Source organism: Nannobrachium achirus (assembly GCF_963921795.1).
Source record: "Nannobrachium achirus genome assembly, chromosome: 12".
NCBI lineage: Eukaryota > Metazoa > Chordata > Actinopteri > Myctophiformes > Myctophidae > Nannobrachium > Nannobrachium achirus.
In genome coordinates this window covers 38,875,184-38,889,822 of record NC_137832.1, presented here as the reverse complement: position 1 = coordinate 38,889,822, position 14,639 = coordinate 38,875,184, and the positions used below count along the sequence as shown (strand labels likewise).

At 44.1% G+C, this 14,639-nt stretch overlaps 1 protein-coding gene across 1 annotated transcript in view; it reads left to right on the top strand.

Annotated features, from left to right (window-relative positions):
* Window positions 1-14,639, top strand: part of pde4d (phosphodiesterase 4D, cAMP-specific) — a gene marked incomplete at both ends in the record, with an annotated part of 157,565 nt that overhangs the window by 126,382 nt on the left and 16,544 nt on the right. The window contains 4 exons of the mRNA XM_080738628.1: window positions 1,588-1,624; window positions 1,753-1,826; window positions 2,284-2,333; window positions 9,763-9,875. Of these exons, the coding sequence (XP_080594754.1) occupies window positions 1,588-1,624; window positions 1,753-1,826; window positions 2,284-2,333; window positions 9,763-9,875 (274 nt within the window). The remainder of the gene's footprint in view (window positions 1-1,587; window positions 1,625-1,752; window positions 1,827-2,283; window positions 2,334-9,762; window positions 9,876-14,639) is intronic.

Genomic DNA, 14,639 nt, shown 5'->3' with positions numbered 1-14,639 from the left:
TTGTCCCGTGCCGAAAATAACCAATTTACAAACTCACAACGCAAAGCCTATTTTTGTCACATCATTTACAGCTTTAGTGTCACAATCACGTAAAAGAAGTCCAGTAATGATGAAGACAAAGAGTGGTGTATTTATCAGGGAAGGACGTCCGCATCCCATCGATAACACATTCCATATTTCCCATACTATGATAGCTATCCAGTTACCTGCAGGAAGTAACATTATTGAGTGAAAACAGAGCATCTCCCCAGTCTGAAGGAAAGACAAACAAGGAAAAGGAGGAATAAAATCCTGGAGTAATCTTACACTTCCTGTCTACTGATTTACTGGGTTAGACAAATGACCTTGCCGTGACCTCGTCCGTTATGCACTTACCATCTCACAAAAGCACTAATGAATAATGATTTTAATGTGTTACCACTTGTCCCATTTCCAGTTAGGCCATGGTTTTTCAGCTCGAGACCCAAAAGAGAAATGTGGCGCTATTTAAAAAAGAAAGTGTGAAAATAACTGATTTATGAATTCAAGCATTTGTGATTCGTTGTGAGCTATTTTCAGTATTTTAGATTATATGTTTTAATATGTATGTGTTTATAACATTTTACATAAAAAAAATAGAAAACGGGTTTACTATTTACTCTAAGTCACGACCAACAAAAATGGGTCAGTGATCCATTTTGGGTCATGACCCATTGTTGGGAAACACTGTCCTAAAGCCCAAAACTCAACGATAAGCATGAAAGGGTTATTCTAAATAATTCCCAGCGTGGGCTTGATAACCCTTACAATTTAATGACTACAAAATAAATTCATGAGAAAATATTAAATGTCTACTAGAGTAAATCAAATGCTTGGAACGCAAAGAGTCAGGGTAGGACACATAGCTAGTGAACATGATTGCCTGAAAGGGAATAACTCGCTGGCAAAAAGATTTCAAAGGAACGTGTCCCATAGGGATCTAAAGGAACATTTCTCTGAAACGTATTATCTCAAACTACGTCAGAGGACGAAAATGGATGGCTGGAATGTGATTGGCTGGTTGAGGAAAGGAGGGTGGGGGCGCAGAGTAAAATTAGCTAAAAATGCGAGTTAGAGGCAGCTTTAGAGGAATTCAATAGGTTTTACTGAAGGGTAGGCCTATTCTGTGTATATGAGAACTGTCCAGTAACAAAGCAATGAACCACTTTAACTGGACAGCTTCTTATTTCTGCAGGGGAATATTTGCCATACAAGCTCTCAAGTTTTAGATCCACTATTTTCAGCACAGTGGTGTAGGGCAAGAAAGAGCAGACAAAGTACCAAGCGACCCCGGTCAACTAAGCATTAGTATAAATTAAATGTTTGAGCCTAGTCTGTTTTATTGAAACATATGTTATATAGATTGTGAATGTGGCTGTCAGTCAGTGCAATTGGGGCTCAGCTGGCTGTAGAGCAGACACGTCGCTGTCTATCTAAGAAACTGATCCTAATCTGACATGATGAGTCTTTTTGTGGTAAAATGGCAATATAGGCCTAGATCTAGTTTGTCTAGAGCTAACTTCTAACTCTCTGTCTGTCTGTCTGTCTGTCTGCCTCTCTCTCTCGTAGACATGGTGACGATATGATTGTAACGCCTTTTGCACAGGTAAGGGTTTTGTGTAAATCTTGACATTGATGATGCTGTGTATGCTGTATTGCACTGTATTTATTTTGTTTATGTTTTATGGAAACACAAATGACTTCATGTTAATCTCTGTCTTGTTCCCCCATCAGGTCCTTGCCAGTTTGAGAACTGTGAGGAACAACTTTGGCGCATTAACCAATCTACCAGAAAGAGGATCCAATAAGTAAGTTGTCAGAGTTGTTTCATTACATGATTTTCTTTTTACAGGAATACAAAGCAGAAATGTCACAATCATTTTAACTGTTCTGAAATTACTGTATTACAACATATTTTAATTATAAATGATGTTGCTATGCTACATCAATGGCCTCATTTCTTATTCCACATATAGCCTACTTTCCTAATTGACATGCTGTAGCTGTGTTGATTTGCACTTGACTGGCTCTGTCTGCCCTCTGCTGTTCTTAGTGGGTACTACAACAACAGCAGTCAGCTCTGTAAATGTGGTCCCTGCCATTGTGCTTCCCTAAACTTGAAATCAGAATGTCTGTGATGAGGGAAGGTTGATGGACAATGCTGCACACGCACTACTTGTTGTGTGCTATGGAGAGGTTGTGAATAACTAGTTGAATAGTTATGGACAGAGGATGCATCATTGTGTCTGTTTTTCCCCATGTCAGGAGATCGCCCATGTGTAATCCACCACCCATCACCAAGACCACCTTTACAGGTATGTAGGCAGCTTCATCTACAATTATTATGATGTGTGTGTGACTGCGTACGTGTGCGTGTGTGTTTGTCGAAACAGAGATTTTTTTATGATATAATTTATTGCGACGATGATTATTATTATTATTATGCAACCTTTACTTATTTGTCTGACAAAATGTAATAATGAGACCCTGATGTCATGGTTTTGACAAAGCACATGAACATGACATGAAACACAATCAGAATACAAATGCAGCTGAAATATTTTGCAGAGATGTGGTTCCCTACAGCAACCCTAGTTGTGCACATAATGATATACCATTCAGGAGAGAACAGCAGCATACCAAACTGCCAATATCCCTATTAAAACAGCAACATTAAATCAGAAGACAAATGGCAATAATTGTGGGTGTGTGTCCTGTCCTATTGTGGTTGTGCTGTGTTTCATGACCGTGGGTAACTTGACTTGAAAAAGGCTGAAAGGCTTGTTAAATGACTGAGCTTTGCATGTTGGACAATCGTCGACCTTATCGTGAGGTTTGACAGTCCGTATCTCTGGACACGAGCCTCTATGTGTCGGTCAGTCAAAGTGAGTTGGCACGCCAGTCAATCAGTCAGCGTGTCAGTTTCTTGCGTTCAAGCTTCCCTGCCAAAAAAACCAAGCTGATATCTCACAACCAGTTGTGTACATGCTGTACGAGTGACAGCTCACAAGTGTTTCAGACATTCCACAAAGCTATTGCTATCCTGTTAAAGGAGAGTTTCGGCCCAGAAGGAAATCTTACCTCTAAAAGTACTTTTGGTCCCCCAAATTACCTCTAAAAGTACTTTTGGTCCCCCAAAAGATGGTCCAGGTGTTCTTTTTTCAAAAGATAAAATATATTTCATTTTGCGTCTATCTGCCCTACCCGACCAGGGCTTCAGAAAGTACTCGTGAGTGGTTAAATTGTTAATCCACTTATTTAACTCGCTCGATGTTTTTGATGAGATGAGATGAGATATACTTTATTAATCCCCGAGGGGAAATTGAGGCGTTTCAGCAGCATAGTGTGAACAATACATAAACAACGACTCGACAACAGTAACACAACAGACACCAAGGACACAAACACACAAGGCCCTGATCGACATTACTGTACATGAGGGAGAAAGTTCTTATAAGTCATCATTGTACAGTCTGATGGCAGTTGGCAAGAAAGAGAGTCGGTATCTCTCTCACGTCTGCTGCAAATGCTGTTAGTATCCCATCCGAACAGTAATATTACCAGTACACCGCCATTGTTGTCGTGTCTTGCGGTACTTCCGGATGCACGTTCACTTGCATTCAACAGCTGTGCTGACCGCCCAGCTGCGAGACACCAGATTTTAGCGGGAGTTCAAAGCATTACACCAGGGGTCTTCAACAGGGGGTCCGGGACCCCTAGGGGGTTACTACAGGGTTACAGAGTTACTACAGGGGTCCTCCAAATCTTTCTGTGACTTCTTTCTGAGAACTTTTGCCAAAAATATATATATATATTTTCGCCAAAGAGGTTTGGTGTAGAGGGGAAAAAAGAGCAAACTAAGTACAGAGTGAAAGGTCAAGTTTATTACGTATTGACAGTTCAATTGGTCAATTTAATATCAGAAAACACAAATTGACATGAATCCAAAATACACTGACGATCGTGCTATCGAACGATGAAATGATGGATTTCATGAAAAGTTTGTAGGGGTCCCTGCTTCATCTCCCTCAACTAAGGGGTCCTCGGCCTGAAAACGTTGAAGACCCCATGCATTACACAATTCAGAACGTATGGTATGATAATGATAATGATAGTTACCTACTCTTCCCGCGGGGGAAATTCGGGTATCGCAGCCCAACCCAGCTGCTTTTTTTCAGCTTAACCCAGCTGAACCCAGTGCAGCCCACAATGAGCGCAAGGGGAGGAGCAGTGATAGCTGGAGCAGGGAATCGTACCTGCGACCTCTGGGGTCTCCGGAGTCCTAGGTGTGGACACTAACCACTCAGCCATCACTGCTCTAAATCATCACTGGTGCACACACAGCCATTGTGGCCCCAGCCATCACCTGGCAGCAGTCGTGAGTCATGAGTCACAGCCACAGGGATGACTGAGTGTACTGAACACTCATAATGCAGAGCCTCGCTGAGGTTTACGCTGTGCTGTCCTGCTGGGAGAGACAATAAAGGCAGCTTAATTAATAGCAGCTCTAAATCAGTCTCTCGCTCTGCCTGCTCCCCCGGCTTAAAGGGGTATTTCACTTTCAAAAAAACTTTTGGTAATTTTATCATCTAATCAGGCTTTTATGAACACCCTGAACAGTTTTTAATTAGCTTGATTGAATATTTAGATATTTGATGTAAATGTTACCAGGCCCTCCAGGCCCTGGGCCTCTCCCCACACACACCCATTGTAACTTCAAACTTCATTTTAACCATGATAGATTCATTAAAAACACACATTATTTTTTCTGGTGACTCATACTACCCTCCTAATATGTGAGCAGGCCGTGTTTTTTCGATAACATTTTTCATTTATTTTTAATAATTATTTTTTTGTATTTCATTTTTCCAAATAATTATTAAAAATAAATGAAAAAAGTTATCGAAAAAAACGGCCTGCTCACGTATTAGGAAGGTAAAATGAGTCTCCAGAAAAAATAATGTGTGTTTTTAATGAATCTATCATGGTTAAAATGAAGTTTGAAGTTACAATGGGTTTGTATGTGGAGAGAAGCCCTACCACTGCTCCCTGTTGAAAGTGGAATATCCCTTTAAACTCACCTCCACGTCTCTCTCTTGCTCTCTCTCCCTCTCCACAGTCAGTTCAGTTGTCTGTCATCTGTCATTGATGTATTGACCAGTTATTTTAGGAGTGCTCTAAAAATAGAAAGTGATCTAAAAATAGAAAGATGCTAGTGCCCTTTGACCTGATCGGTAATGAGACAGACATGCTCGCTGGCTGAGTTTGCCGCATCAGACGTTCAGAGGCCGGGTCTCAGGGTCATACACATACTACAATCCTTACACAGTTTTGATTGTGTACAAATTTAACCAAATGGGTCCACTTGGTTACAATTTTATGCTCTCAGAGTTAGAGGTAGATAAATGAATGTGTGATTTTATAGTGCATGAGGACATTGGTGTTTTCAAGAGGACCGCTGGCTAAAGAGTAGGTAATGATAGACTGTACAGTAGGGCATTCACAAATAGCGATTTTTATTATTCGAATTATTCGACCTCAAAGTATTCGAATAGTCGAATATTCCACAGGACTGGCCAAACTGTGAAATATTAAGTAAGCAAGAGGCGAACATTGTGAAAATAGCAGATCTACATGCTCACAACGCCTCGCGTTGCGAGGCGTTGTGAGCATGTAGATCTGCTATTTTCACAATATTTATCTGCAGAACCGAGTCACATTAAATGTAATACCTACAATTCCAAGTGCTTGTCAGGGTTCTTATGACTTCCTATCTAGCCAAGCTTTATAATCCATGAAGATATATATATACAGTATTTTTTTACTTTGATATTTGAATATTTGAATATTTGGTGAATGCCCTACTGTACAGTATTGTTTCTCATGCTGCTGAAAAACATATATCAACTAGAACGATGCAATTGGAAATTGCAAGTGTGGTTGCCGTGACGTGAGTCAAACTTGCAAATATCTCTGTATCTGTCAGTCCGCCTTGTCCCTTTTATGCCCATATATGGAGATCCCTGATGTCATCAATATTAAGCCCATATCTTGGAATGCCCATACTGTATTATGGACATACTGTGTCAGTCTGTGGTCTATGATGTCAGACATCTACCGGTATGATGACAGTCATCTCCATATTTGGGAAAAGTTAAATGTTTTAATTAAAGTAAATGAATACAATTAATTCACAAATAAATGTATATAAATTAAACTATCTCCTAGTTAAATGCAATGAAACAAAAAAGAAAAGTGCTCCTCGGAGCACTTTAGTCACCCATCTTTCTCTACCTACCTTCCTTCCCTCCCTTCCTTCCATATTATGCCAGTCCAGTACTGAGCCGTTCCAGTCCGTGGTTTGGCTGCAGCCTTGCGTCTGTGCAGCAGAGTGGCCTCTGTGAGCGCCCGGTGTCTGATGTCGCACTAAGCATGAGAAGAATGTCATTGACGTCAGTGCAGTTGCTGTCAGAGAGAGAGTTGCACCCCAGCCACTGACACCACACCAGGAGAGAGAGACCTAGAGAGAGAACAGCACAGGGATGGAGAGAGAGAGAGAGAGAGAGAGAGAGAGAGAGAGAGAGAGAGAGAGAGAGAGAGAGAGAGAGAGAGAGAGAGAGAGAAAGAGAAAGAAAGGCTGGTTGAGAGAAAGAAAAGGGGGGCAGACATAAAAGGGAGGAGGAAGGATGTTCAGAAGGACGGTGGGAAGGGGGGGTTGGGGGGGGGAGCGGAAAGAGGGAAGGAGAGGATTCAGAGATGGCTAACCATAGGAAATTATGTTGTCGAAGTTTTGAAGTGGTTTCCCTGATGCAGTGCAATACATTATATGACATACATTACATGGACAACATCTAGTCCTGCAATTACAGTACATTTCATCTCCTTTAAAGATATCTAGGCCTTTTTTTTTAAACCCAAAGGGGTGAGGAACGTTTCTCCTATTGTGCACCGGAAACCACTTACAGTATAAGCTGATGGGTGTGTCAATGTGCAAGCTTATAGACAGTAGTCTACAGCAGTGTTTCTCAACCACTGCTGTGCCTGGGGACCTTTGGTGTGCCCCTGAGAAGGGTCAAGTGCCCCAAGTGCCCCTTGAAACTGCTTGAAAGCCAGTATTGTATTTATCATTTTAAAAATGATTTAAACTAGTGAAAACAGCCGATCTACAAGCACACAACGTGGCAGCATTGTATGATGAAGCAGGGCTTTACTTTGCGAAGAAACGTACAAATTTGAAACTGGGAGATACAAGGTTTCTTCCCGACAGTGACGATATTTACACCCCCGTATTATGTTCGTGTGCCCATGGATTCTTGGGACTTGAAAAGTGTGCCCATGCAGAAAACCCATGCAGAAAACTGTAGACTCTACAGTATTGTAAATGCTTGCACATTGGCACACCTAAAACTAACACACAATTATCTGTAATGAATTATTAATTTGCTGCTGCATCGTTTACATCACAGTGTGCTATAAGGTCTGCTTTACTTACACAGAGCTAGCCATGTTCTAGCAGATCTACAAGCTCACAACGGTGCGAGGCGTTGTGAGCTTGTAGATCGGCTATTTTCGGCAAAGAGGTTTGAGGGGAAAAAGAGCAGACTAAGTACAGAGTGAAAGGTCAAGTTTATTAAGTATTGACGGTTCAAGTGGTTAAATATTGGAAAACACAAATTGAAATGAATCCAAAATACACTGACGATTGTGCCGTCAAACGATGAAACTATATGGTATCAATGGGTTGTGGGGGGTCCCTGCTCCATCTCTCTCTCAACTAAGGGGTCCCTGGACTGAAAACGTTGAAGACCCCTGCCCTGCCCTAATGAATAGCGCAAACCCTCTGCCTATAATGACATGCCCAAAATAGTGACGTCAGGTTGAGCGCGGTTAAGAATGTGTCCCAGCAGCAACCGCCTACTGTATGGCCGGCTTAGTTTTGTAAAAACAAAACCCACATGAAGCCATGACGTAGTTGTTGTATAGGGCTGCCTGTTTTCCACACGCACAGGAAGAGCCTGGAAGCTACACAGCAAATACTATGCATGCTGTGTGTGAAATCTGGAGGGGCATTTTAGCCTCCGCTTGCATTTTAATTTGCCATGGTTTTTCCTCTGCCTGCGTAATTGAGTTGCAGCCAAAGTGATCCCCCTCCCTGATCACATGGCATTAAAAGCCCTTGCTGTCCCAAATTAGGCAAGACATCAATATTAATTGGCTTGTGACAAGGTGACATTTTCTATTAATGTAGCTTGACTTTGAGCGGAGCCATGTCTTTCGTGTAAAATGGAATGAGGGGTTGAGAACAAACCTCATCAACAAAATAAAAATAATTAAAAGAAAAGACGGCTATAATACGTTTTGTTTTGAATCATTGGCACCCAGTCATATTGCTGTCCAGCTACCTATTTTCCCCACATTTCCCCTGTTAATTTATCTCTCTATCTCTGTGTATTTGTATGCTGGATGTACAGTACATATATAACAACATTATGCAGGTTGGCTGGGGCTGATAAAAAAGGGGGCTCCCTGCACTGGCTCCAGCTCCGCTCCCTTCTCTCGCTCCGGTGAAGTCCAGTCCATCTTTTGCCACCGTCGCTTCCTCATCCACAGTGCAGTCCTCTCAGGCTTTAGGTACAGCTCGGGGAGAGCAGCACGTTTGGCTACCAGGGACGCCGAAGCAACAGCAGCCCAGCCCCCTGTACACACAGCATCTATAGGAAACACTCTCTAACACACACACACACACACACACACACACACACACACACACACACACACACACACACACACACACACACACACTGCAACCCCGGATTCTACCTGTCTGTTCTCTGGGATAGCATGGATCTTTTCAACGGCAGCAAGGGTTAAGGAGATATTAAGTGATGATGTGTTACGGTTAGCTCTTCTGTCTGACATGGATGTGTGTGTGTTTATGTGTCTGCGTGCGTGCGTGTATGTCTTTTTTTCACGTGTATGCAAGATGAGCACGTATCTGGCCACTACGTCGGGATGCTACGGCCGATCTGCTCTTTGTTCCTTTCCCGGACAGCATTGAGATGAACCCCGGCTCTGTGCCTCTCTCAACTGGATCCTCTTTTCCCCCATCCCTCTCTTTACCTCTCCTCTCTCCCTCTTCCCTCCATTCCTCCAATGGCAGACGTGGGCCTGCTAAGCAGACTGCTCTTCATCCTGCTACATGACTGGAATTACTTGCCTCTCGTGGACCATGGACTTAAAACTTTAGACACCTAGATGGCTAAGAAAGGTGTGCATGTGTGACGTGTTTGCTGAGACAATGAGCGCGTTTAGGTGATCTTTTTTTCCCGTCCGCTGATGCTAAACTGTTCTCTCTCACTTGCTGGGGTTTTCACAGAGGTTACATTCCAACAGCCTATAACATTTATGGGACTTTCAGAGCTGATTTAAGGAGGCTGTTTGTCACCTTTGAACCACCACTGCCTCTACTAGGATTGTATCTGGGCCTGATCGAGACAGGGACTGGGGGTGACAGGGCTTCCGGATTTGTGAGGCTCGACACGGCCTGCCTGTGTGAGTGCCAAGGCCCTCCTCACAGGCCCCAGAACTGGCGCCTCCTATCCAGTATGAAGAGTCACCCATGCGTCCATTCGGGGTATCCCAGCTTAGCCGTATGTGGGGTGGGGGACCCCGGGCCTGGACCATCCACTAGCCCTCTGAAGCGGGCCCTTACTGACCCCCTACCCTCCTGTCTCGTCCCCCCAGAGGAGGCCTACACCAAACTGGCCACGGAGACCCTGGAGGAGCTGGACTGGTGCCTGGACCAGCTGGAGACACTGCAGACCAGACACTCGGTCAGCGAGATGGCCTCCAATAAGGTAATAAAGCCCTGCACAGTTTACTACAGTATCACCAACACTGACATAATGACACAAATGTTTGTATCTTACATGAGCTTTGATATCTAGTTTTGTAATATTCCTGGGAAGTTTAATTGAATTCCTTGAAAGATTTTCATGTCCACCACATTATTATTTTTTACAACTGCAACTGTGATGCATTGCTGTGTGGTTTGCATTACAGTATGTTACCAGGAGTTACCAGGGCACTTTATCTCGGGCCATTAAGTTCCCTGCTAAAGCGTTTGCCTGGCTGTATTTGAGACCTAGACTAATGATGAAAAGTGATCAGTTGTACAGCTGGAATACATGTTTGTTTTTGTTTTTTAATAAAACAACACACACTCGCACGCACGCACGCACGCACGCACGCACGCACGCACGCACGCACGCACACACACACACACACACACACACACACACACACACACACACACTGAACAAACTGAACTGGCAACCTTGCAGTGATATGGTTGGCAATGCAGAGACACCAAGGCCCCTGGCCTGGCTGAACTGTAGATTTAACATTGTGTTTTATATTGTCATTCAGCTACATTTTATTTTCTTTAACATGTAGCACTCAGTAGCCTATTCAACTAGGTTGATTTTCCTGCTTGTATCCATGTGCTCACCAGATGTTTATTTACCCCTTGGTGGATAATATGAGCACGCAGGCCATGGTACTACAATATCTATCTACAACAAAAGCAGTTATCACTTTTCATGTTACTGTTTATGATCGTGACTTGATGTAGCGTACCGTATTGTGCCTTTTCTAATACTCAGCCGTGTGTGAGCACATAGATTGCGTTTGTGTTGTGTTATGGTGTGTGGATGTGTGTTGTTAGTGATAGCAGCAGCATCGTCATGCAGGCAGGGAGCTTTCTTGCAGTGAGCATGCTTGGCCGTCTCTGGTGAGAGGGCCTGCCGTGCCGCTGTGCATGCTGATCAGCTCTGTGCCGTGGTGATGTCACACGCTGTGATGATGTCACAATGGGGGGACGGACTGAGAGAGAGAGAGAGAGAGAGAGAGGCTGCAAGACATACAGACATAGTATGGACTGACTGACAGACAGACAGACAGGGGATAAATAGACAAATGCATGCATACACTGCTGATCTCTGAAATTTGTGAAAGGAGAAAAGATGTATTTTTTAACCTATAAGTATTGTCAGTGTGCAGTGTCTTGCCAGCACTCACCACCACAGCTATCTCTGGTTGTCATGGCAACAGCTACAGGCCTGGCCAGCCTGCCGTCTCACTCAAGCACCGCACGCAGGCACGCAGGCACGCACGCACGCACGCACACACACACACACACACACAATGGCGCTGTCAGAGTCAGTGTCTCTAAGGACTTCACACATTGTCATTGTGTTTATCTAAATTTGGTGTCCTCCCACATTAAACATAAGCCCCATTCTTTAAAGTATGAACACTTAACCGTTGTTTCCTGTTGAGATTGGCAGATTTCACCCAGTTTTTTTTTCATCTCACTCACGTCACTTTGTCTGCTGACCTCACTCAGCAACGAAATAAACAGAAAATAAACAAAAATAAAAATCAAACAATTTACACGAGGCACGCAGTGCAGTAGGAGCGAGATCATTTAGCGACCTACAACCGGGTCGCGACGTGGTTGGTAGTTTTCAGCGACCGGGTCGCTAAATCGAGCGACCGGGTCGCTAAATCACCGACCGCGCCGCTAAATCGACAGACCCGGTCGCTAAATCTACCGACCTGCCTGCAGTTTTAGGTCGGTAGATTTAGCGACCCGGTCGGAAGATTTTGCGCCCCAGTCGGTCGATTTAGCGACCCGGTCGCTCGCTTTAGCGACGCGGTCGGTGATTTAGCGACGCGGTCGGTGATTTAGCGACCCGGTCGGGAGGTTGCGTGGCAGGTTAGCCTAACTGAGGTAACGGTCGGGAGGTTGCGTGGCAGGTTAGCCTAACTGAGGTAAGGTTACTGAGGTTAGGTTTAGGGTTAGGGTTAGAGTTAGGGTTAGTAGGTCGGTGGAAGCGACCACCGGTCGGTGGATTTACCTACCCGGTCGCTGGATTAGCGTCCCAGTCGGTGGAATTAGCGTCCCGGTCGATGGAATTAGCGTCCCAGTCGGTCGATTTAGCGACCCGGTCGCTCGCTTTAGTGCCGCGGTCGGTGATTTAGCGACCCGGTCGCTCCATTTAGCGACCCGGTCGCTCGCTTTAGTGCCGCGGTCGGTGATTTAGCGACCCGGTCGCTCCATTTAGCGACCCGGTCGCTCGATTTTGCGACCCGGTCGCTGAAAACTACCGACCACGTCGCGACCCGGTTGTAGGTCGCTAAATGATCTCGCCCTCTCTCACGCAGTGATCACCCCATGATATGCACTGCAATGTGGTTTCAAATGCACTACATTGCAGGTGCTTTTTGAGAGTGAAAAAATACGAAGACACGTGTGACGTGTGATCTGGGCAGCTTGCCCCATGGGCCAAGCTCAATAGGGAACAACGGTACATGTAGATTACATTGTAATGGTAATCAGGTAAATAGGAATCTCAAACCTCAGCACATATTGTTACTATTCTGTTGCTAGCAGGACCATTGATAAATATTCAACAGCTTTTATTTGATAGTATAGTGGAGATTGACAGGAAAGGGGAAAGAATCAGGAAGTGATACAGCAAGGGTCCGTCAGGCTTGGGAATTTAACCCCAGACTACACTGTCAGGCTACAGAAAAAAAGTTAAGCAAGACTCTAAAAAACAACTTGGAACTGTTTCAGAATGACCAGACAATATACTGCATGCAACCTATTTATGCATTCCATGATATTTTCCCATGTATCATACTGCGTTACTGTTTGGAGCCAGGCTTCACAGTCAACAATAGAACCAAGGGAAAACGCCAAACAGTTTTTGACAATGTAGAGCCTCACCTTTTAGTTAGACGCGTGCATGATTCATTTTAGTTTTGACAGTTTTATCAAATTCCCCTTCATCCACCAGGTTAGACAACACACTCCATATTTGAGCGTAGCGGCATTGGGAACTCCTTATATGGTTCTATAGCTGAGTCATAATGACATAATGAGCGTGATGACATGGTGGCCGGACTTCTCTTAAGCCAATTCTAATATAGGACACACCGTATGGTCAATAAATGCTCAGTGGCTGCCTCCTCATCTCTGTGGAGAGAGGAGGTCACCACAATAAAAGGGCGGGCAATTAACATTTGCAACGCAGCAGTGAGCACATACTGTATGTATGTACATAAACATATAGAGCACCAAAGTCTGACGTAATTTATGCATCCTACCTGGGTCGTGTTTTTTCCCCCCATTCAGAATTCCCTTAGACTTGTTTAATATCGCGTAAAATAAGAACTGTGTTACAAAAATAAACCAATGACTCATATGGATATGAAGAATCAACGGCGAGAAAACGCTAATGTTACTGCCGCTGAATTAGTTACATTTTCCCAAGAAACAGACTGTATCAAATATGAGTGACTGACTATTAAGCGATGCAGAACCATCTCCCGGACAATATCGCAGAAACTTTTTTTTTTACCACAATGCTTATATCAGACGATTTAAAAAGACCCAATGTTATTCTCCTTAGAGAAAAACTTCTGCCACCCAGGGGATGAATGAGTGACGGCAGGACTTGGCTAGTCTATATACAGCAGGGATAGGTTATTTGTGGTCACTCATCCTAAAACAAATCACACGCAAATCACAGTTAATGTTGGTGTGACACTTTCCAATTTAGACGAAATAGTGTGAATCACACTTCATGGCTATGCTATTGATAGGTGTGTGTGTGTGTGTGTGTGTGTGTGTGTGTGTGTGTGTGTGTGTGTGTGTGTGTGTGTGTGTGTGTGTGTGTGTGCTCGCGCGACACGCGTGCCCGCGGATTTGGGCATCTGTTTGTGACGTGTGTTGGGCATGACATGTGGTGGCCTCCTTGGCTCTGACTCAAAAGTACACAACTAGCACTGAATTGTATGACGCATGTGTACGGTACAAGTATGCGTGTGTGCACGCGTGTGAGTGTGTGTGTGTGTGTGTGTGTGTGTGTGTGTGTGTGTGTGTGTGCATGCATGTGTGCACATGTTGAGCCTGTGTTTGTGGTCTCTGGATGTGGACTCATGTGCTCCAGCCTAGCTGTAAATGACTCACAGTGATAGATAGATGTACACAAGAGAAGGTGTAAAGTATACAGAGACATGTTTGGTCCCTGATCAATCCCTGCACCACTGGACCAATCAACACACAAACACACACTGTAAAATCCTCAGTGTTCATTTAGCTTTGAGATCAAATGAAACCAAATTTAAGGCTATGGTCCTTCCCGCAGATGGTTCGAATTCGACCTGAGACCGCTTATCCCCCCCCCCCCCCCCCCCCCTTTCTCTCTCTCTCCTGCCTTTCCCACTGGAAGCTTTTTTCCACAGCATTGTTATGCAGGTTGCTAGCCATCTGTCCATCTGTCTGTCTGTTTAGATGTCTGTCTGTCTTTGTGTCCGGAGCTACAGTAATCTGGCAAACCGCTGGATTTCTTGCACACACTGTCTCCAGGCCACAGAAGTCACTCCACTAATTATCCTTTTGGAATTCATTAACTTAATTTTATAATAAAAGTCAATGGCGCTCTGATCGGGCTGAAACCTTGACGGAATTTGAGTCATATGTGATGATACGTCATACTGTACATCATTCTCAGACTGAGGGTATTACAAGTGTCCTAACTAATTGGCAA